This window comes from Barbatula barbatula (genome assembly GCF_947034865.1).
Source record: "Barbatula barbatula genome assembly, chromosome: 13".
NCBI lineage: Eukaryota > Metazoa > Chordata > Actinopteri > Cypriniformes > Nemacheilidae > Barbatula > Barbatula barbatula.
The window spans coordinates 15,166,202-15,189,314 of record NC_136776.1 but is presented as its reverse complement, the minus strand read 5'-3'; the positions used below and the strand labels follow the sequence as shown (position 1 = coordinate 15,189,314).

The 23,113-nt window shown below is 39.1% G+C and overlaps 2 protein-coding genes across 2 annotated transcripts; both read left to right on the top strand.

Moving 5' to 3' along the window:
* The first annotated feature begins 1,598 nt into the window (after positions 1 to 1,598).
* Positions 1,599 to 6,096, top strand: dusp5 (dual specificity phosphatase 5). Its single transcript, XM_079471615.1, has 4 exons — positions 1,599 to 2,074; positions 3,022 to 3,164; positions 3,534 to 3,753; positions 5,388 to 6,096. Exons 1-4 carry the CDS (start codon positions 1,711 to 1,713, stop codon positions 5,792 to 5,794), a joined length of 1,134 nt encoding a protein of 377 aa, XP_079327741.1. The 5' UTR covers positions 1,599 to 1,710; the 3' UTR covers positions 5,795 to 6,096.
* An 879-nt stretch (positions 6,097 to 6,975) lies between these two features.
* Positions 6,976 to 19,770, top strand: smc3 (structural maintenance of chromosomes 3). Its single transcript, XM_079472186.1, has 29 exons — positions 6,976 to 7,208; positions 7,716 to 7,791; positions 7,915 to 7,953; positions 8,080 to 8,147; positions 8,242 to 8,313; positions 8,407 to 8,486; positions 8,582 to 8,660; positions 8,835 to 8,952; positions 10,193 to 10,368; positions 10,538 to 10,618; positions 10,843 to 11,007; positions 11,842 to 11,963; positions 12,060 to 12,273; positions 12,479 to 12,582; positions 12,836 to 12,935; positions 13,208 to 13,368; positions 13,456 to 13,597; positions 14,174 to 14,324; positions 14,466 to 14,618; positions 15,123 to 15,274; positions 15,407 to 15,565; positions 16,371 to 16,478; positions 16,561 to 16,669; positions 16,855 to 17,102; positions 17,789 to 18,001; positions 18,127 to 18,315; positions 18,391 to 18,568; positions 18,780 to 18,886; positions 19,033 to 19,770. Exons 1-29 carry the CDS (start codon positions 7,194 to 7,196, stop codon positions 19,102 to 19,104), a joined length of 3,651 nt encoding a protein of 1,216 aa, XP_079328312.1. The 5' UTR covers positions 6,976 to 7,193; the 3' UTR covers positions 19,105 to 19,770.
* The last annotated feature ends 3,343 nt before the right edge of the window (positions 19,771 to 23,113 follow it).

Below are 23,113 nucleotides of genomic sequence, written 5' to 3'. Positions count from 1 at the left end.
TTGACTTCACTGAGTTCAGTGCGTTTGGGAATACTGACGCAAACCATGTAAAATGTGTCTATGTGTGTGTGTGAAAGGGTTAATCATTTACAGTATATATTAAGAATTGTGGTGGTCAGCAAGGAATTTCTATCAGGAATCCAGGAAACACCTGCATCTGTGTCTACAGCAAAGAACTCATGTGGGTTCCATTGTGATCGTCCTATCTTACAACGTACATAGATCAGGAAGGCATGCTGCACACACACACACACACACACACACACACACACACACACACACACACACACACACACAGGTATGCACACATATGCATGTGATGTATGTGGACAGAATAGAGAAGAAAGAAAAGGACTCACACAGAGAGAAGAGAGGTCAATGAACAGAAATGTTATATTTGGAGGTTCAACAATGAGTCAAATACTGTGGCATTAGCATTGTATGGTAATGGAAAAATACATCAGTTTGAATGACTATCATAGTCAAATTTATTTGATAAATATAATGTGCAAAAATATATTTTTAGAATTTTACAATTTATTCAACCTCACGTCTTTTAAAACCGGTATATGACTGATTCTTCTGAACATAAATGTGTGGTTTTGCATCCATACAGTGTAATTCAATGGGGATCAGTGATGTTCGGTCACGATCTTGCTTTGTGTTATGCAGAAGAAAAAAGAAAGTCATAAGTTTGAACTGACAAGAGGGTGAGTAGATGAAACACGATTTGGTGATCTCTGCCTTAAAATGCTATGGAGAAGGAGCCTTGTGTGTTACCCCGATACGATACTCTGTGATGTCATCAACAGAGAGATTACACAGGGCCATATGGGTGAAGGCCTGCCACAGTAATCCTCCAACAGCCCGCTCTTCCTGTCACACAGACACGTACACACTCACTCTCTCCATCCCTCTCTGCACTGTGGGATGCATTCTGGGAAATGTTTATCCCTCGTGAAAAGTATTGCTCACAAAATCTAATGAGAAAATCCTTTTCTGAGCAAGTAAAGTGCCGTGTAAACAGGGAACGGAAAACAAAGATGTCTATATTTCCTTGGATGGTGACGTTTAATGGTATTAGTGGTCATGGGATTATGGAGAGCGGATATAGGACAGGTGGATAGAGCGAAGCTGATGTTCATAAGGCTTTATGTGGGAGGATGATTTATATTATGATCTTTTGGGTGCCTAGAATGATCTGTATTATTTTGTATTAATGTATAATTATTATTTATCATTAATTAATAGTTCATTAAAAACCAACAGTGGTGACAATAGTAAAGCCATGGTTAATTAGCACTAATGCTAAGCCCACAGCAATACACAAACCATTGCACGTGCCACTGCGAAAGTCATCATTTCACGGTTGTTTTAATCAGGAAATACGGTCAAAACAAGAAACCGCCACGAAATACCGCGCACCGTGATTAATCAAGGTTTTAAATGTCGAGTATCTGCCTCTATCACGGTTTAACAAGGGCGGTTACGATCGAAAGAATGCGGGCGCGCTCCCGTATCGCCGTGTCCATATATGGTTCGTGACGTCACGCGCCGGAGGTCCCGTTCATATAAAACCAATCCGACGGAATCCCCTCGGAGGAGATGTAGACTTCAGGCGCAGTACACAGGGCTTAGTAGGCAGCCTACACCCCTAAAGCACACACATACTGAAACAGGTCCTCTATCATTTCACCTCGGCACGTCAAAATGAAGGTCTCGAGCATAGACTGTCGGAACCTGAGGAAGATCATACGGAAAGACTGCGGACGGTGTCTTATCGTGGACTGTAGGTCGTACTTCTCGTTCTCCAGCTCCAGTATCAGAGGCTCCGTCAACGTTAACTTGAACTCGGTGGTGGTCCGGAGGTCCCGCGGCGGTCCGGTACCGCTTCAGTTTGTCATCCCGGACGAGAAGGCTCTGTTTCGGCTTCGGGAGGGCAGCATCTCGGCGGTCGTGGCTGTGGATGACCGCACACCTCATTTACAGAAACTGAAAAAAGACAGTATTGCTCACATAGTAATAAATACTTTATCGCACTTGGCCGGCAGCGCGAGCATCTGCTTCTTAAAAGGTGAGTGACGTGGATTCATGTTCGTTTTATACAAGTTGGCGTTTTTCGAGAAATTTAATGTAGAATTTGTTTTACAAATGGTATAAAATGTTATTTATGTTTTCAATGTGTTTTTATTTATTTATTGTTTAAATAATGTATGTCCGTGCAAAAACACGATAATATCTTCTAGATTCAATTAAATATAAGTGATATGAAGCATTACATGGAAGAATAATCCTATTTTTAATTATATATACACTGTATGTATATACGTATCATATATATATATATATATATATACCTACCCTACATATCATATGTATACTTTATATATATATATACCCTACATATATATATATATATATATATATATATATATATATATATATATATATATATATATATATATACACACACATATACCGTACATATCATATGTATACTTTATTTTAAATATTAAATTATACATTAAATAAGCATATCTCATGTAATGAAGATGTAATTTACTGTATAAATAGAATATACTAAATATATAATTGACATTTCAACTTACTTCAAATAGCGTATTTTATTGAATTGATGGTTTCATGTTTAATATCATGTACATCATGTTTTGACTGGTTTGAAAGATATATATACTCTCTGTGCGTCATAGGATGAGTCAGAGAGAGAAGTATGGGAAACAACATAATATTTATGGCTGCATTATTTCTCCTCCCAATGACAGCAGTGTATTTACATGTAAAGTCGTGCTAGTAAACATTTCATTACATCAGAAACTATTTTCAATAGATTTCTAGGGGTAAAACCCCCATGATCTCAACCGCTCTCGCTCTCTTGGTGGGAATCGCTTTAGCCTCTTAAACGCTTGAAGTAATACATGAGAAGCTCCTGATAAGGTGAACGACTCAACAATCCTTGACTTTTCCAGACAATTCACAATAACACTGAATTTCTCGTTCCAGGAGGCTATGATAACTTCCATTCCCATTACCCAGAGCTTTGCACTGAAACCAAGTCCGTGGACCTGAGTGAAGATGAAAGCGAAAGAAGTGTAAACAGTCCCTGTGACAAACTGGCTTCTCACCACAAACCAGACTATGATCAGGTACGATGAGAAGAAAGCTAGCTATAGGTTCCTCATTTTATACCACTTCAACTGAAACCACTTCCTTTTGGGGCTTTCCGATTAACTCCCCCTCAAATTTGAGAGAAAAATTTACAAAGGCTTTTATTTTAACATTTAAAGGTTCTGCTTGGTTATGTCCAAGTGTTGAAGAATATGTAAAACATTTTTTAACGCTAGTGAACTATACTGACATCCTCTCACTAACCAATAGAAACTATAGAATGAGACTGACATTTAGTCTGTTATGCATGTCTCAAAGGCAAAAAGCACCCGCACGCAACCTGTCTTTGCACAAAACTGTCTTTCCTAAATGTTTCAATTCTGATATATATGATTCTGTTTATGCAGGGACGGCCGGTGGAGATCTTGCCTTTCTTGTACCTGGGCAGTGCCTATCACGCCTGCAGACAGGACTATCTCAATGACCTCCGCATAACAGCGCTGCTGAACGTCTCTCGCAGGGACTCCCGGCCAACTAAAGGACAGTACCACTACAAATGGATCCCTGTGGAGGACAGCCATACGGCAGACATCAGTTCACACTTCCAGGAGGCCATAGACTTTATCGGTAAATAATGTTGAGGTTAAATAAATAAACATATATTTTAAATTGTTGATTAGAAATCTGAATGTATATTAGAAAATAAATCACAGTAACATTGTAGCATTTATTATAAACAAGTTATATAAACTACACATGTGGTGTATAACGGTATAAACGGTTTTCCCAGAACTAAACACAGACCTATAGATAGTACAGCTTACTTCAGAGAGTTTAAAAATACGACTTCCTTAATAACCGAAGTCTTTCTCTAATCCGACTGAATTGCATTTGTCTTTATTTACGCCTGCAAATCTCGTTGTCTTTATATTCTTGGAAATGCAATTACTATCTAGCCCTCGAAAAAAGAGACGAGAAAAAGATAGTAAGAGATGCTACTGTGAGTCATGGGTTAAACTAATACAAGAATCTCTATATCATGGGTGTGGCCAGTGTGTCACAGATGAGTCGACAGTTGTGTTATACGACTCTGTGTTTGTCATAAACATGTGATTTGTAGGCTGTTCATATTGGTTGTTTATCAGGTTAAAGTGTTAACACGGTGATAAGACAGTTTTTAATGGTATTTATGGGTGAATCTCACGAGAGAACATTTATACTTAAAAAATTTGAGACCTAAAGGATGTTTCATTGAATTCATGGTGGTTAGGCAGCTCTCGTGGTGCATACAAACTTTGGGAATATTGGAAATGAACAACCCTTCAAAAGTGAAACATCCACATTATGGTAATGAGAATTAAAATGCTTTTAATTGCCATTAAAATAATTTCACAATGCAAAATTAAGATGTTCCTTTTCCTTATATAAACATTGACCTCTTTTCGTGAGATTCACCTTTATAGACCTAAAGTAGGGCAAAACACCTTGTTTGACCTGTGTTCATATTTCAATTCCTCGGATACCAACCTGTCCTTCAGGATCGCTGACTCGCATCTAATCGATTGATTATAGAAACATTTACTTTTACGATTCTCTAATTATACATGATGTTGCGTAAGAGGCTATGTGGTCATTCGGTCTCTCGCAGGGAGGAAATAGAAGTGAAACAAAAGAATAATCCGTGGAAAGCTTTCGGGATAATGAGTGTGGGGTAATATTTAGGTGCATTAGCGAGTGTGATAGTCATTATGACGCCCACAGCTCAGCTCCAGATGGGCTTCAGCCGTGATTCACACCAGAGGGTTTTGTTTTAAAAAGACTGAGCGTCTGACAAGAACTCACATGCTTAACATTTCCAAAAGTGTGTGTGTGTTCCAGGGAGATAAATGTTGGATATGAAACTGAAATGTGGCGTTTTTAAATTAGAAGGTGATTAACATAATAGTTTTGAGGGTTTGCTTAAATCTGACTACGCGTACCTTGGTGATCTTTCAAGATGTCCTCATTTGAAAAAGCAACAAAAAAATGTCATTATGATAACAAGAGACGGGAGGAAATGAATTAGCTGTGCGATAATAGACTAAGTACAGTCCAAGAGCCGAACTGTGAAAGAACCAGATGATTATCTTTTCCCTCACAGCTCTGATATAGCAACATCATTTCATTGCCAGAACATTATGCTCCTTTTTTTCGTGACTCATATGCTCACTTATTTCAAGAAGAGCATTTTATAATGAATGCATGTGCTTGTCTCTCTGCAGAACGTGTGAAACAAGAAGGCGGTAAAGTGCTGGTCCACTGCGAGGCAGGAATCTCTCGTTCTCCTACAATCTGCATGGCATACATCATGAAGACCCAACGGGTGCGGTTGGAGCAGGCCTTCGACATCATCCGACAGCAGCGTGCCATCGTCTCCCCCAATTTTAGCTTCATGGGTCAGCTACTGCAGTTCGAGTCTGAGGTCGTTTCCTCCACGCCCCCGTCCTCCACTCACAACGAAGCCTCTGGCGCTCAGGATACCCCCACCTTCTTTAACAGTGACTTCACGCTCAAAAGCGAGAGCTTCGAGTCTTCGGTTTTCACGTTCCCTACCTCGTTCCTGTCACCAATGCCCATCCAACCCTCGGTTCACCAGTTCAAATTGAGTCCAATAACTGCGCTGCCTTAAAAGGGCTGCCCGGCTCACCACAGTCAATGAGTACTTGAGAAATAAAAGGACAGGCTAACGAAACAAAACAATGGACTGCAGGGAAATAAACACTTATGTTTATATATTTAAAAAAAATGTGAAAACAGTGTATTGATTTTGTTTGCCTTAGAAAATCATTGCACAATGGTTGCACTGCAATAACTGCCTTAGCTTGATGACGTACTGCCATGAACAGCACCTAGCTGGGCAAATTAAATTATTATACATTTTTAAACTCTTTTTTTTATGACTTGTGAATCTGTTAATAAATGTTTTTACAGAAACAAAATAACGTGTTGTTGTAACTTTATTATGAGGTTTGTGTGGCATTTCTGGTTAAAACACACATACACACAAAAACCCCACTTTTGGCCTGAAATGGTTTTGTTAAACACAACATCGGTTTTTACTGTCCTTGAAAACTTACTGAAAGTTTCTCAAGAGGAACTAAATGCACGAATACTTTCTAACTATTGCTCCTAAACTAAAAAAATGGTGTTTGTGTAAATGTGTGCAAACATAAACATGATATGCCCCATTAGCAGCTGTTTCTATGGGCTGCTATATGTACGTTAGTAACTCAATCTAGTCACGGGTTGATTTAATTTAAGTTATTTCACTTTCCTATGCGAATAAAAGCATTTCCTGCAGACAATACCACGAAAAGCACATTTTAGGTTAGTGGGGGAAATATTAAACAGTCTACGGATGATAATACACGTACTGATGCATTAATTCAAAGTTATTTACCTGAAAAGCGAATAAAACATCCCCTTATTTTGCTTTTATGGTATTTATATGAAACTAACAGGCGCTTACGGAATTGCAATACTTATTATATTACAGCCATGGTAGTTGTAAAGCACAGTAAATAAAACAGATACGGTAGTAATCGTCTGATCACAAATGCAGAGATATTTTACACAGACCGTCTTGGCGCCCAATCTCTACCACGACGGACTAAACTAACTTTTCAAAAAAGGGGTCGCGTCCAGAAAAGAATGGACACAAAAGTGATTAAAATATAAAGCTTTCGATTTAAACTTGATAAATCAAACATTACCATGTTATTGCATTATGTGATTTACGGGCGATGGGATTACCTATTAAAAAGACTTTTCTCCGTATGTGCGATTTACACCCCCCCTAAATACTCAAATAGACTCGTCCGTTCGTCCCGCCTCTGTCGCCATTTTGCTTGTGTTTCTGTGTCGTGAGGGAAACAAAAATTGATGTTACACTAGAGTTCAAACTTGGCGTATATATTTGGCGTGCGGGCATTTTTATTTTTTATATAAGCCCTTCTTCTCTTTGAGGAGGAGGGTGTTTCATTTGGCTTGTTTCGGCTGACTCTGAGGAGAGGTGTGCATAACCCGCCATGTACATTAAACAGGTGAGTGAATGAGAGTCACGCGATGCATTACAATTATGATCAGTGTCTCCAAAATGCGTATAAAAACGATTTTAAGTATTTAGCATCTAAAATGTGCATTTAACACTTTTTTTTAAGTACGTTATGCTGCAGGTTGTGTGTTTTGGTCAGTGCTTGGCCTTCAATGAAGCTAGCTTTAGCATTAGCATCAGCTGTCATGGGAATAACACCAAAACAACTGTTGAGAAACATTTTCACTGTTTTTATTATACTTTTACATCTGCATTTAGCTTTTGTCTTCTGCTGCTGACTAAATGTGAGCTGGAAATCGAGTAGTACAACAATAAAGGATTATAGCTTATGTCAATACATGCAATGCAATGTTGTTCCTTGCAAGTTAAAACATAATAGAAGTGAGCTATGTTAAGGCTTCATTTTGACTTATGATGTGTTTTATGTTAAAGTTAAATTGTACAACATCAATGCTGACATTGTAAACAATAAACATTTTGTTAAATTGTCTTTCAGGTTATTATTCAGGGGTTTCGCAGCTACAGAGATCAAACTGTGGTGGACCCCTTTAGCTCCAAACACAATGTTATAGGTAAGACTGTCCAACTTCTCACACGATTCATGTCTTTTTTGGCCTTTTCTTTTTGCATATTTTGCCATTAACCTTTTTTCAGTTTATTCTATCCGCTCTAAACTTTGCTGTTATTTTTCGCAGTTGGAAGAAATGGATCAGGGAAGAGTAACTTCTTTTATGGCAAGTATACATTATGGTCATTTATGAAAAAATAAATGCATTCAAGTTGTTTTGGTGAGTTGTACTGTAAATACTGTAACCGTTATTGGGATATAAGTAATGCTTATAGTTTTTTTTTCTCCTCAGCTATCCAGTTTGTGCTCAGTGATGAGTTCAGTCACCTTCGGCCGGAGCAACGTCTGGCTCTTCTGCATGTAAGTAAAATCCAAGTACTCCAATGTACTCTTATAATAAAAACAATAATGGTATGTACCCATGCTAAACAATGTACTTCGGTCTTATTTGCAGGAAGGCACAGGCCCACGAGTTATTTCCGCCTTTGTGGAAATTATATTCGACAACTCCGACAACAGACTGCCGGTAGGAAAATTACAATAAAGGGCAGTTTGTCATTGTATTAGTATCAAATCTCCAGTAAATGAAGGTAAATAATATGATATTGTTTGTTCTCAGATTGATAAAGAGGAAGTGTCTCTACGTCGTGTCATTGGTGCAAAGAAAGACCAGTACTTCTTAGACAAGAAGATGGTCACGTAAGTTCCGTTCTTTTCCCACTTCAAAACATCAGAAAAGTTAAGACTTATCGGCAAATGAACAGAGTTGTGATTGAATGTTTTATGTGTTTCAGGAAAAATGATGTAATGAATCTGTTGGAGAGCGCTGGATTCTCTCGCAGTAACCCATACTACATCGTCAAACAGGGAAAGGTAAAATGCCTTTTACATGTAGTAAACATAAATGAAAACATAAATCTTTCAAACATAAATTAACAGAAATGATACACGCAAGAATGTATCTTAGAAATTGTGAATAAACATGCTTAGTTGGCTCCCCATTGCGTATGCCACAATACTGATTTCATGAATGTTTTGTAAATGTAGATCAATCAGATGGCGACTGCGCCTGACTCTCAGCGTCTGAAGCTGCTCAGAGAAGTGGCCGGCACCAGAGTCTATGATGAACGCAAGGAGGAGAGTATCTCGCTCATGAAGGAAACAGGTAAAACTATTCTGTAAAAACATCTCTTTTATACATATTTAATAAAAATTTGATTTGATTGACTCTGTTATACTGTCTGTAATCCTGTTGCCAATTTGTTTTTAGCAAAACTGTAAATAGTAAAATCTTACCCAAAATCAAAAGTTGGCATATTAAATTGTTTGCACACGACGTCACGGCACTGTGCCGATGGAGGGCAGCAAGCTATTTTCTCTATAGGAATTTATTAAAATTAACAAAAATGACCTATCTTTTGCGTAGTTTTTGACTGTTCAAATCGATAAAACCATGAAAGGTGGTTTTACTGTGTATCAAAAGTTGATGTCCAGGAAGGGGGTTAAATGCGTGTATTGTAGGGCTGGGCGATGTGTTCATCGCAATATCGGGTTTGTTTGACCTCATGCAATGTTACGCAGACTAGCGTTTCCAAAATTCTGTCACTGACTGCCTGGGCATATGGACATTAACGTTCATGCTAAAGCCTACATCGCATGATAATGTTATAACGCATATTTTCCATTATTATCAATTATCGTCTGGTATCTGTCTGTTGTAATCGACATCGGGATATTTGTGAGACATCTGTGATATTCAATAACATCGCCCAGCCATAGAGTATTGACTGAGAAACGAAGTTAAAAGTAATTGTCATAAACACGCACTTATTCCAGGGATAAGAATAGTCTCCCATTTAGCTTGTTCTTCATAAAAGTTTATTATAAAGAAATCCCATAACATGGCTCAAGGCAGTGACAACCTGGGAACATAAAACTTTTCTGTATTCATGTTTATGTTTGATATCAGTGATGAACAAATTTATTTATTTTGGTTTTCCGTGGTTGTTGTTTTTGTACGTGAGATTTTTCATTTTATTCATTTAATAAGGGCTCGTTCTTTTAACGGAAGCTAGTGTTTATTACAAGAACGGTTTTACAGAAATCTGGGCTTACTGGTCGTTAAACATGGGTACTGAGTTTTGATAGTAAATTCCTATGGAGGAAAAGCACTTGCTGCCCTCCCCAGCCGTGCCTCGCGCGACATAAAAACACATGATTGCAAACAACCTATTCTAAATACATATGACTTTATTCAATGGAGCACAAAAGGTTATCATTTGAAAAAATATAATTTGTGTTTCATAGTAAAAATAATATCATGGGTTTACAACAACACGGTCTTAAGTAAAGCGTCACAGTAAACTACTGCTTTTTGACAAGTTCTTTCCTGTGTGTTTGTTCAGAGGGTAAGAGAGAGAAGATTAATGAGTTGCTGAAGTACATCGAGGAGCGTCTTCACACTCTGGAGGATGAGAAGGAGGAACTGGCGCAGTACCAAAAATGGGATAAAATGAGAAGAGCTCTGGAGTATACTATCTATAACCAGGAGCTCAATGAGACCCGGGCCAAGCTGGATGAGGTACATGCTGTTACTTTTGTCATCATGTTCACAGAGTTTGTTTAGATTGATATAGATTATGCATCAGTGTTCAGCACTATGTAATGTGAGACGCTCGGATTTGTTGCTGTCATCTAAATGGTTTTAAAGGGATGTTATGTGTCAGCTATAATGTGATGCCTTCCTGTAGTTATCCAGTAAGAGAGAGACCTGTGGAGACAAATCTAGACAACTGCGAGATGCTCAGCAAGACGCCAGAGACAAAGTGGAGGTAAACTGTGCTTTAATCTGTTCTGAAGAATGATAAAATCCCATAGGCTTTCACTAAATTATGGACCCAAGCTGACTCTATAGGAGAGGCTCGGTTAATTCATTTTTAGAAAAGTTTGGTTAATTTTCAGTTTGGAATAATACGCAGTGATGAATTGTGCACAAAGATGCACATAATAATATACATAGTTTGGTTATCTAACCCCTCTCTCTGTGTCTCTGTAGGAGACGGAGCGTGTGGTTAGGGAGCTGAAGTCTCGCATCTCCGCCATGAAGGAGGAGAAGGAACAGCTGAGTGCCGAACGACAGGAGCAAATCAAACAGAGGACCAAACTGGAGCTCAAAACCAAAGATCTGCAGGACGAGCTGGCAGGAAACAGCGAACAGAGGGTGAGACGCTCGGACACATGCACGCGCTACAGGCACACATATGCACTCCTCACAGCGTGTGCACTGATAACATTTCTTTTTGAAGTTGAATAAATTTATTTATTTATGCATATTTCCAATGTGTATTCAGTATTTTTCGTTAGATCGATTGCAATCTGGTCGTTGATGGATTGTGTTCCTTAGACATAAACAAAATGAATAATAAACATTAGTACTTGATCTAGTGAAATTAAAGAGTTAGTGGAAGTCCGCTTGGATATGAAAACTTAAAGGTATGAGCCATAGAACTGATTGCTTTTAGCTTTCTTCTGCAGAAGATATAGCTGCTAACGCAAAGCAATTACAGCATCCATGCAAGTGCACTAGGCAATGTAAACACACTCCTAAATACACATCGCGAGCCAGAGGCCTGCAGGAAATGCTGGCAGGCGCTAGTGAACAGAGGGTCCGCAGTGTCTCCGTCTGCGTCACTGAATATACACACTCGCTCTGGCCCGGGCTTACGGCCAGACACAAACACACACATACACTGCTTGTGTATCTTTGTATGTGTGAAATACACACTTTTGGTCAGCCCTCCTGCATTTCAGCTTGGCTTAAAGAAGGATTAGCCCCACCTGGTCAGCGTGTGTGTGAGGAGAAATGCGTCATTTGCCCTTTGATTGGTTAATGTAGGTTTGCTTAGATGGAGATCCCCTTTGTTTCGCTTATGACGTAGAATCTGCACACCTGCTTGTGCAAATTTCAGATTTCTTCATCTTAATATGAATGTTTTGACCTCCCACATATACACTTGAGTCTGAGTTTGATGTTGCTGTTTTCCACCTTTTACAGAAACGGCTGCTGAAGGAGCGCCAGAAACTCCTAGAGAAAATTGAGGAAAAACAGAAGGAGCTACAAGAAACGGAACCCAAATTTAACACCGTGAAAGAGAAAGAAGAGCGGGGAATCGCCCGGTAAATCCTCTAGGCTGTAAAAATGTTTGGTACAATAACAAAAATATTCAACAAACCGAATTCAACGTTGGTGTTTTTTCATGTTTACTTTCTCAGACTCGCTCAGGCCACGCAGGAGCGCACAGACCTATACGCTAAACAGGGTCGAGGCAGCCAGTTCACTTCTAAAGAGGAGAGAGACAAATGGATCAAGAAAGAGCTTAAATCTTTGGATCAGGCCATCAATGACAAAAAACGGCAGATCGCTGCTATCAACAAAGACCTAGAAGACACAGAGGCCAATAAAGAGAGAAACCTAGAGCAGTACAGCGTAAGATTCATAAGTTGTGCATTGATGCTACTTGCATCATTTTCACTGATAAGTGTTTGAATACTGAAAAAACAAGATTATTATCATTGATAAAACAGATCCGTCAGGATTGACTTGATGTCGTCATGTAACAATGTGGTCTGATCTGTTCTGCCTGGTGTGAATGCCTTCAACATTTAAACCAAACGTTTTATTTTGACTGTAGAAACTAGACCAAGACCTGAATGAAGTAAAAACCCGCGTGGAGGAGCTCGACAAAAAATACTACGAAGTGAAGAACCGAAAAGATGAACTTCAGAGCGAGAGAAAGTAAGATACTCCTGTTCATATTCTTAGTGCATCATGGGAAATGCCTGGCTCTGTTCCATCATGTTTCTTTTCACCTGTATGCACATACCTCTAATCACCTGCCATTATGGTTATTAATAATCCACAAGCCGTAGGTTTCACAGCAGGCTGAGGCTTTACTGTTGGCCTATAGATTGTCGTGCTGAGTCCGGGGCTGGGTTGGATCAGTTTTTTTACAATCCAGGACTAATGGGTGTGTCCCCTCCTTCTGCAGCTACTTGTGGAGAGAGGAGAACGCAGAACAGCAAGCGCTGACAGCCAAACGTGAAGACCTGGAGAAGAAACAGCAGCTACTGCGGGCAGCCACCGGAAAGGTTAGAAGCGCACCGACCTGTGCGCATTAAAAATTGAAAAAAGAAGACTGCTGACCTATTTTATTTTCGTCATAAATCTTCGTGTTTATTTATAAATGCAAATGGTTGCCTACACTTTGTTTGAGCAGAACTCTAAACAAACTCTGCTAATCACCTCATCTGCTGGATCATCATAGAGTTGGATTCGGTTACTAATTATAGTGTCGTCCTACTCATTTTGAATGCCAATACAAACTTTGTAATGTGACGTCTTGTTTTCTATTTCCTTCCAGGCTATTCTGAACGGTATCGACAGCATTAATAAAGTATTGGAACATTTCCGCCGGAAGGGCATCAACCAGCATGTCATCAACGGTTACCACGGCATCGTCATGAATAACTTTGAGTGCGAGCCAGCCTTCTACACCTGCGTGGAGGTGACCGCTGGTACCAGGTCAGAATCTCATCTGCTGCGTCTATAGTTTAGATAGGCTTGAATTGTTTGGCAAAAACTGAATTGCATGTGCTGGTTTCTGTTTAGGCTGTTTTATCACATCGTGGAGACGGACGAAGTGAGCACCAAGATTCTCATGGAGTTCAATAAGATGAATCTGCCTGGTGAGGTCACATTCCTACCCCTCAGCAAACTGGACGTCAGGGACACCGCTTACCCAGAGACCAACGTAAGTATGACACGTTCACTTGGACATGAAACGTATCATCAAAGAGTATAGAAGTAAAACTCTGGTGCTTTTTGGGAAACAGCACGGCTGCCATTTTGGGGTGAAAATGCTTGATTACTGACATGGTTTCTAGCGAAATTGAAGTTCAGCTTTAATGTTTTTATTTTTTAGCAAAGCAGCTGATATTGCCATCACAGTCGTTTTCACCCCAAATGGTGGAAACGCAGGGCTTGGTGTTGCAATGGAACGTTCTATTGAGTTTCGCCTCTTGGTATCTATACTCTTTGGTATCATCAAATTCAACAAGTAAAGGAAAATTTGGAAATGAAACATCCCTATTGGGATATTTTGACAAGGGTAAACTTGATCTTGAGGCTTCTATTAGGTCAAAAATCCTTCTCATAATTCATCGCAAAATTGCATAAAAACATTTCCACAGAGTTTTGTTTTACAGTCTTATCTGTTAATCATTTGCCAATAGTTAAGACAGGTTTCATGTTGACTTGAAAATGCTGTTTTGTAAAGTTGAGATGCAAGTGTACTTACTGTCTCTGATGCATCATATGTTTGCTGTAGGATGCAATTCCCATGATCAGTAAGCTCCGCTACAGTACAACCTTTGACAAGGCCTTTAAACACGTTTTTGGGAAGACACTGATCTGCCGGAGTATGGAAGTGTCCACACAGCTGGCCAGAGCCTTCACCATGGACTGCATCACTTTGGAGGGTAAACAAACTCGATATCAAACCACAAAGCTGTTCTCGCATGTGTATGAATGTGATAACCAAATGATGTACATAAGAAACCAGTTAGATACTTTTTTGTATGTAATTTGGCTACATAATTTCTTTTTGTACGTTTGTGTAGGTGATCAGGTGAGTCATCGTGGTGCTCTGACTGGTGGCTACTATGACACACGCAAGTCTCGTCTAGAGCTACAGAAGGACATGAGGAAGGCAGAGGAGGAACTTGGAGAACTAGAGGCCAAACTCAACGAGAACCTTAGGAGAAACATTGAACATATCCTTTACACTTATTCTTCAGTCCTACTAATTAACATTTAATTACTGTATTGTGTACTGCCCACCTCTCTGCTCAGAGTTGTGGGCGACAGGATTATTGGCCTCATCTGGGTGATAAGTTTTGCTTTGACAAGTATGTATGTTTGTGTAAATGCGCAAGCAGCACACTGCGTTGTATTGGTAATGGAGAACGGAGAAAGGACTGTTTGGGGTGATGAACGCGTTTCTCAAGTGATGTGTAAATTACGTTTGAAACCTGCATTAGCTTTATAACTGTGACTAATACAGAACCAACAAGACAACCAGCATTTCAGCACTAAAACATGCCAAGTATTGAAGTATTCGGGTGTGCTTGCATTTATAACAGCCTTTAGAACAAAGTGGAGATGAATATAATGCATACGTTTCATTTCGAAAGACTGGTACTATCAAAAACTTGAGAATGGATGCGAACAATGCTCTTTCCAGCCCTACCGTGTGTTTCTTTAACTCCGTTCATCACGTATCAATAACGAAATCGACCAGCTGATGAATCAGATGCAGCAGATCGAGACCCAGCAGAGGAAGTTCAAGGCGTCCCGAGACAGCATACTGTCGGAGATGAAGATGCTGAAGGAGAAGAGACAGCAGTCAGAGAAAACCTTCATGCCCAAGGTACCGTTTAACATGTAGATCTCTCAGTGATACTGAAACAACAGCAGAGACTCTTATTAGATAGATGGCCTATTTTCAAGTCATTCTAATAGTTGCGTCCTAAGTATAACGGAATTGTCGCATCTTTTCCAGCAACGTAGTCTTCAGAGTTTGGAGGCCAGTCTACATGCTATGGAAAGCACGCGTGAGTCTTTGAAGGCGGAGCTGGGCACGGACCTGCTCTCTCAACTCAGTCTGGAGGACCAACGCAGGGTGGACGATCTCAATGATGAGATCAGACAGTTACAACAGGTACAGATGTAAACATTACAACAGCTCACAGCAGTGTTTAACACAGGACTTTGCAATGCACCCCACTCGCACACCCCTACACTTTTGTTAGACCATACATGTTGAGAATATCTTGTTTACTCGCTGTTTTCAGGGTTAGAATACAGATTCATCTGCCCGTGTCATATTCTGTTGTCTGTCTCTTTACATGATCTTCGGATGGTCACTTTTTATCTATGTGGGCAGTCAGTAAGAGAAGTAACACAGAAGGGCTACATTTATGTTTTATTTTTCAAGTAGTTTTTAAAGTCTAAAAGTCTTTTAAAGTCATTTATTAGCGTGGGACATAAGAAGCAACGCATGTAGGTGTTAAACTCTCAGGACGGCGTTGTGTTGTCTGTGCAGCGGCTACAGTATCTTCTAAGAGGTGTTAGTCAGTCTGAAGCTGCGTGAGATGTGTAGGAGATTTAGCATTGAAGTCTTAAGTCACAGCTGTAGCTCATTACCACCCTCAGAACCGTCCAGCGACACACTTATATAGAGCCGAGCTGCTTCAGATGTTACATAATCAGCCCACATCATTAGCCTTTGTTATTTGTGTTATTTTGGTGTTGTCCTTAATTTGGTTTGCTAATTAGTCTGCTCTTATGTATCCAGACAGGCTTTTATTATTTTTATTTATCATTTTTAGCATTATCCTTTCAGATGTTTATTCAGGCCTTGCCTGTATAACACACAATTGAAATCTGCATATTTGGCTTCAGCCCTTGAATCTGATGTCAAAAGCAGGTGAATCTTTGTGTTTCATGAGTGTTTTTTATCCTAGGAAAACAGGCAGCTGCTGAATGAGAGAATTAAACTGGAGGGAATCATGACCAGGGTGGAGACGTACCTCAACGAGAACCTGCGCAAGCGACTCGATCAAGTTGAACAGGTGATTACACAGAATGCAGCCTTTTCTTTCTCGTTGACTTTGCAACGGCATGTGTAATGTAGAAAGTCTCGTTTGTGTGCAGGAACTGAATGAACTGAGAGAAACGGAGGGAGGAACCGTGCTCACAGCGACCACCTCGGAGTTGGATGGCATCAATAAACGGATCAAAGACACACTGGCTCGATCTGAGGGTGAGCCGAGAACACACACACAGAGATAATGACTATTAAAGGGTCTTATTACGAGCAGTCAAGTGTGATTTAGGCACAAATTTTGTGAACCAGTCACATGTAATGTAGGCTTTCCATGGAAGCTCTGTGCCGTCTGTATTTTTTTATGGCTGTACATTTTATATATTACATTTATCATTACTCAGATCTGGATACCCTCATCGATAAGACGGAGGTGGAGATAAAGGACCACCAGAAGAGCATGGAGCGCTGGAAGAACATTGAGAAAGAGCAGAACGATGCAATCAACCATGACACCAAGGAGCTGGAGAAGATGACCAACAGACAGGGCATGTTGCTGAAGAAAAAGGAAGAATGCATGAAGAAGATCCGTGAGCTGGGCTCTCTGCCGCAAGAGGCCTTCGAGAAGTATCAGACGCTCACCCTCAAACAGGTACAACCCCAATGAATGTCCTTCTGCAGTGTTCTCACTTCACTGATGTCTTGTTTTAATATTTCATGATTTAGCACTCTTTTCGCTCATTTAATTCAAGAAATATAAGTTTGATTACATGACCCTATTTATAAATGCAAGTGGTGAGTTACAGCGCTAAAGAGCTCGGCTCGCTGTAAAGGTTATAAAATGTCTCCTGTGACTCATTTAGCTTTCTTTGCTTTTGAAGACCTTGTGCAGATGAGGTTTTGAATGTGCGTTACACAATGGTGTGACCAGGTTCCTTTCCACCTCTTATGTCTGGTTTCAGTCATCTCTCTCTGCTTTCCCTCCACCTCTCCAGTCAGGAGCTATATTGTGTCACAGGCCTCCCACACGGAGGTGACTCACTCATCATTACCCCATACCTGCTTTCTCTGCTTTTCTCCCCTTCTCAGAGAATTTGAACTCATGGAGGGAGCCCGAAATCGTGCCTTGATTCTTAGAAAACAACTTCTGGGATTTTCTCTTAAGCGGTTGTTGTAGCAAGTCTTTCTAGGATGTTCCTACCACTTTTTTTATGATTACTCAAGTTTGATAAGTATTTTTCACACGGAGTTTGAGATTGTCACCACCTGATCCGTATAGATAATCAATTAGATTGTGTTTTGTAACCGTTTTGCTGTATGTTTTTTTTATGTGTGCAGTTGTTCAGAAAGTTGGAGCAGTGTAACACAGAGCTCAAGAAATACAGCCACGTGAATAAAAAAGCCCTGGACCAGTTTGTCAACTTCTCGGAGCAGAAAGAGAAGCTGATCAAGAGACAGGAGGAATTAGATCGAGGCTACAAGTCTATCATGGAGCTCATGAACGTCCTTGAGCTGCGCAAATATGAAGCTATACAGCTCACCTTCAAACAGGTACACATCGGACAAGCTTCTCAAATCTTTGAAGAAAATGTAATACGATTTTAATGCAGTAATGAACAAAATAATGATGCAAAATATCATTGTTGTAACTGTCTGATGTTCTGCTTTGATCGCAGGTGTCAAAGAACTTCAGCGAGGTGTTTCAGAAATTGGTGCCCGGCGGTAAAGCCACTCTGGTGATGAAGAAGGGAGACGCTGAAGGCAGTCAGTCTCAGGATGAAGGTGAAGGAGCAGATAGCGAGAGAGGATCTGCTTCCCAGAGCAGCGTGCCCAGCGTTGATCAGTTCACTGGAGTGGGCATCAGGGTACGAGAACATAGAAAAATGTGTATGTGCGCATACAGTTAGGGACAGCTGAATAACTGAGAATGTGTGTGTCAGGTGTCGTTCACAGGTAAACAAGGAGAGATGAGAGAGATGCAGCAGCTGTCTGGAGGTCAGAAGTCTCTGGTGGCGTTGGCGCTCATTTTCGCCATTCAGAAATGTGACCCAGCTCCATTCTACCTGTTTGATGAAATCGACCAGGCTCTGGATGCTCAGCACAGAAAAGCAGTGTCAGGTATGGTCAGCCAACGCATCGGTCGATATAAAGGAAGCACCGAAAATGTGTTAAGGCCTAAATACTATGAAATGTTATTTTTGATTCAAGAGAAAATGGGGGGAAATCTAAAATAACTGTCGAATTAACATGGAGAGAAACATATCATGAGCCAGGATTAATGTTCACAATTATTCATTCTTGGCTGAAATCACAATTCTGTTGTTTCCAGATATGATTGTAGAGCTAGCCGGACATGCTCAGTTCATCACTACAACCTTCAGACCTGAGCTGCTGGAGTCAGCTGACAAATTCTATGGCGTTAAATTTAGAAACAAGGTATGATGCGTCATTATCAGTTTGGCATGAATGAATTAGCAAATGCAAATGATTCTGGTGCGTTGACAATGAGCCCTGAATGGAAGTCTCATCAAGAAAGCTGAAGGATGAGGTCACCTGTCTTACTGTGTGTTTGTTTTCATTAGGTGAGTCACATCGATGTGATCTCCGCAGAGCAGGCGAAGGACTTTGTGGAGGACGACACCACTCATGGCTGAAAATAAAATTAAAAACACGCCCTGTCACTCATTTCCTCTTAGCCTTCATCTTTTCTGCCGTTTCGTTTTTTTAAGTCGAAAAGAATGCAAAAAAATGTAAGCGGGGTCGGATTCTGAACCGATTTTGCCAATTTATTGTTGTTTAACAAGTATTTTATATTTTCTCCTGTTTGTTGATTTATACATTTCAAAGTTCATGATTTTTATGCATATTTACGCTTGCTTCAGCCCGAGTTATTTAAAAGGACGTGCATTCGATCACACAAGTTAAACGTCAGTAATAAATGAGCTGCGGTTTGTTTCGAAGATGCTGTCATGACGTCTCTCTCTCTCACTACTTATAAACCAGCATGAACTGTTCAAGGTTCAATGTTTTTTATCATTTATTGTTGACTATACTGCATTCATTCTTTTAGGTCATTGTGATAAATAGTCAGTCTTTTAATGTGTTTTCTGTTACGTAAAAAAGACAATAAAGTTACCCACAAGACCTTTATCTGTGCTGACTTTTGTTACAGTCATGTTTCCTGCCACTAGAGGTCGCTGTGTTACACAACAGTATTTGCCACTGGAGCATCAGATTTGATGTTACTACAGCAAAATGTGGAGGTAGCAAGCGTACGATTCAAACTGATAATAAAAATGTTACATTTCATTATGACTTATACATTTCGTCTGGCAGAACATACTAATTTAAATGAGTGACATGAATATCAGACAGAATTGAATACAAGAAATAATTTTTTAAATTCTTACACCTTTTGTTATTTTCAGTCATTAATTCTGATTGGAGTTGCTCATTGAGTTTAGATTTGAAGTGATCGTCTATAAGAGAGTGAAGGTCAAAGGTGAGTCACATCTACGGAAATGTTCTCAGATATTAGATCCTCTGCCATTGACACGAACACAATCTTTATCAGATCTGGTCATCTGATCACAAATCCAGCAGTGCTCTCTCTTGACTGCAAGAGTCTATATATCTCTAATGCTCTTCATAACAGTCAACAGATAAAACCTGCAGTCATCACAGAGAGCCTCATTAAACACATAAATCTGTCTCTGCCTCGCAGTCATTCCCTACACAAGTTAATTTGTTGTTCGACAGGTGCTGGTTGAACCTATAACCACTTGATCCTTCCATGTGCCCTTGAATGTGTCTGTCTCTCTTGACAGAGTTTGTCCCATTAAACTTGTCAGTTTTGTGACCAGTGCCCTGCTGGGAGAACAGATGCTGTGTTAATGGGTCTTCACTGGGGTCTTGTTCTGTTGGGGGGTGAATGCTCTGTGAACGCTCTGTTTTTCAGCCATTACAATTTCAAGAGAAAAGTTCTGTGGCTGTGTGATTGTTAATTTGCTGTGCATTACAATTGAAAAATGAACATGGCTATTGTAAATGTAAACGTCTATTAATTCAAAGTAATTTTAATGTCTAATAAAAAAATGTAGGATTGTTTTAATCGAATTCACATAAGCAAAATCCTTTTTTTATTTTAAATTTCATTTGAGTTAATATTTAGTTTTATTATTATTTTAGATTTAGACAGGGATCAGGTTGAGCCAGGACTAATCCTTAGTTAAATTAGGACATTTAAGTCGTTTTTTACAAACATGCCCTACTAAACAACATTCTTCCTGTGCATTTTGATACAAAACAATGAAATTATGTATTCAAGATACGTCACTGCAAGCTGTTTTCAGTTTAGACAGCTCTAATATTTATTTTAGCCTAGGACTAAATCCCTGTGTGGGAAACTACTCCTTAAAGTGTTAATAGAACTTTAATATATATTAAAAAATGTATAAAATCACTGATTTTAGCTTTATGTTCAATATTACAGTATAAGCTGAATCATTTTGTAAAGTTGAATGGCTGTTCAACTAGTTTGAACACAAACTTTTTACCGTGTGAAATCTGTTAAAAGGAAACCATGTATTGTAAGCAATATAACTTGATGAAACCCCTTTGGTAGATATGCTTCTTTGAGGTCCTTCTAGTTTTATTGTTATGCTAACGCTTCCTCTCTCAACAAAACTGTAAGTGTTATTTGTTTATTGGCTATTTACACTGTCAATAGTGGAAACCGTTATTAACCTCCTGGTGTAAATAATAGCAACTATCATTTTTACCTGGTGTGAATGCTAACGTAAACTATTTGTTATTGGTATCAGAGTACTAAATAAATACATATGAAAATCAAAAACTGTTTTTTTTATTGTGCATTTACAGTAATATCAATCCAAGTGCAGTTGGGCTGTTTTGATAAATAACAAAAAAAAACTGATAACTAACACAATGAAAACATGATGATAGTGTATTATTGTATTATTTATATTATAAATAAATATGTTTTATTATTTGTTTTTGCAAATACACTCTTTAATGCCATATGGTAACATACTGTATTTGTTTGTTTTATGGGTAGTTAATACCATACAGATATACCATACATGTGTCCTATGGTGTAACAGAATTTTATATATAGAATATATTATTTTGTATTATTAATATTACATTTAACAAATCACAAATATTTATATATACAAGTGAATTGAATAGCAGCTCTGTGATATTTACACCCTGTGCACATAGTGGCTCCTTTGTTTATTTTACATTGCTCTTAGATTTATTATAGGCTTAACTGCAAAACTAGAGAAGTGGCTAACACTTCTCACCCTGCAGGATCTCCCAAATCTTACCCGGCTACCACACGCTCCACATATAACCACAGGGGTCATTGTGTAATTTCTGTTCCATTTATAATCACATAAACCCATCATGTCAAGCCCTGTGCGGAAAAATGCATTTACAACGTGCCGTTTTAAGTAGGAACCGCATTTCGTTCCTTTTTTAAATCGGTTTTATGAGGTCATAGCGAAGCAGCCAATCACCACCTGCTCAACGCAAACGGTGTAACATCACACCTCTGTGCATGCAATAGGAGCGTAAACTGGAATTCATAAAGTTGATTCTTTATAATAAAAACTGTGTTCTGCTTTCGTGATGATTATGTGCTCAATGTTTAATTCCAGCGTGGGATGAATATCTCGTGTGTCTACAGGGTCAAATGATTGTGAAGGGCATACGCAGCTGATGTCCCTTTTATATATGAAAGCAATCGAGTTCAGACGTCATGACTTAACACATCTAATGAGGGGAAAGTGCAAATTTAAACAGAGTGGGGGGGAGGTCGGCTCGCCTTTACGATGTGTAACTAAATCGTAAAATAATAAATAATCATAATAACCAAATAGCTAATACTTTAGCATTAAGATGCTGAAAAACAGCTATTAAATGATCACAAAAGTCTTCCTATGCACAGTACAACCCCTGTTTTAGCACCTGTTGGGGTGGTTAAGACTCCTGCGAGGAACCTTCAGTTTCCTTTGAGCAGTTGTTCAACAGATATGGGACATGTTGTCCAGCGCTCTCAGTTAGTTTCAGGCATACCCTTGAAAAGGATCTGCTTTCCTTCCAGCCAAAAATACTCTGGAATTGTTACCCGTGTGGGTGTCAATGTGAGTGTCAGCAAGAAATTTGTTAGATGTTTCGTAATTCGCTGTTATTAAATAAAACTCAGCAAAGAGCGAGAACTATGTGTGCATATAGAATAGGTTTTATACAAACATTTTGTATTATTTATTTACGAAGATAAAGATATCTTTATAGGCCTGTCTATATTTTAGGAGCTGAACTTGTTTATGTACACATGTATTTATATTGAGGTGCATTTATATAAATGTAATATGGACATATATTTTGAACCCGCTGATATACAGCCGTGGACAAAAATAAGACACCTTTTAAAAATTGTTTTCTGAATTTACTATTTATACGAATGTGTTTAGGTGAAATTATCATTTTAGTTTCATTCTGTGAACTACTAACATTATTGTCCCCAAATTGTAAATAAAAATATCATTTCTATTTGCATTTATTTGCATAAAATGGAAAATGTAGAAACAGTTAAATGCTTAAATAAACGCAGCCCTCAAATACTGCAAGTTCATG

What these genes read in the sequence shown, in the direction of transcription:
- dusp5 (XM_079471615.1), top strand. Translation starts at nt 1,711, where the DNA reads ATGAAGGTCTCGAGCATAGACTGTCGGAACCTGAGGAAGATCATACGG. An exon ending in GAGCATCTGCTTCTTAAAAG is followed by an intron (nt 2,075 to 3,021) that starts GTGAGTGACGTG and finishes TTCTCGTTCCAG; the next exon opens with GAGGCTATGATAACTTCCAT. An exon ending in ACAAACCAGACTATGATCAG is followed by an intron (nt 3,165 to 3,533) that starts GTACGATGAGAA and finishes CTGTTTATGCAG; the next exon opens with GGACGGCCGGTGGAGATCTT.
- smc3 (XM_079472186.1), top strand. An exon ending in TTAGACAAGAAGATGGTCAC is followed by an intron (nt 8,487 to 8,581) that starts GTAAGTTCCGTT and finishes TATGTGTTTCAG; the next exon opens with GAAAAATGATGTAATGAATC. An exon ending in CCGCTTACCCAGAGACCAAC is followed by an intron (nt 13,598 to 14,173) that starts GTAAGTATGACA and finishes TGTTTGCTGTAG; the next exon opens with GATGCAATTCCCATGATCAG.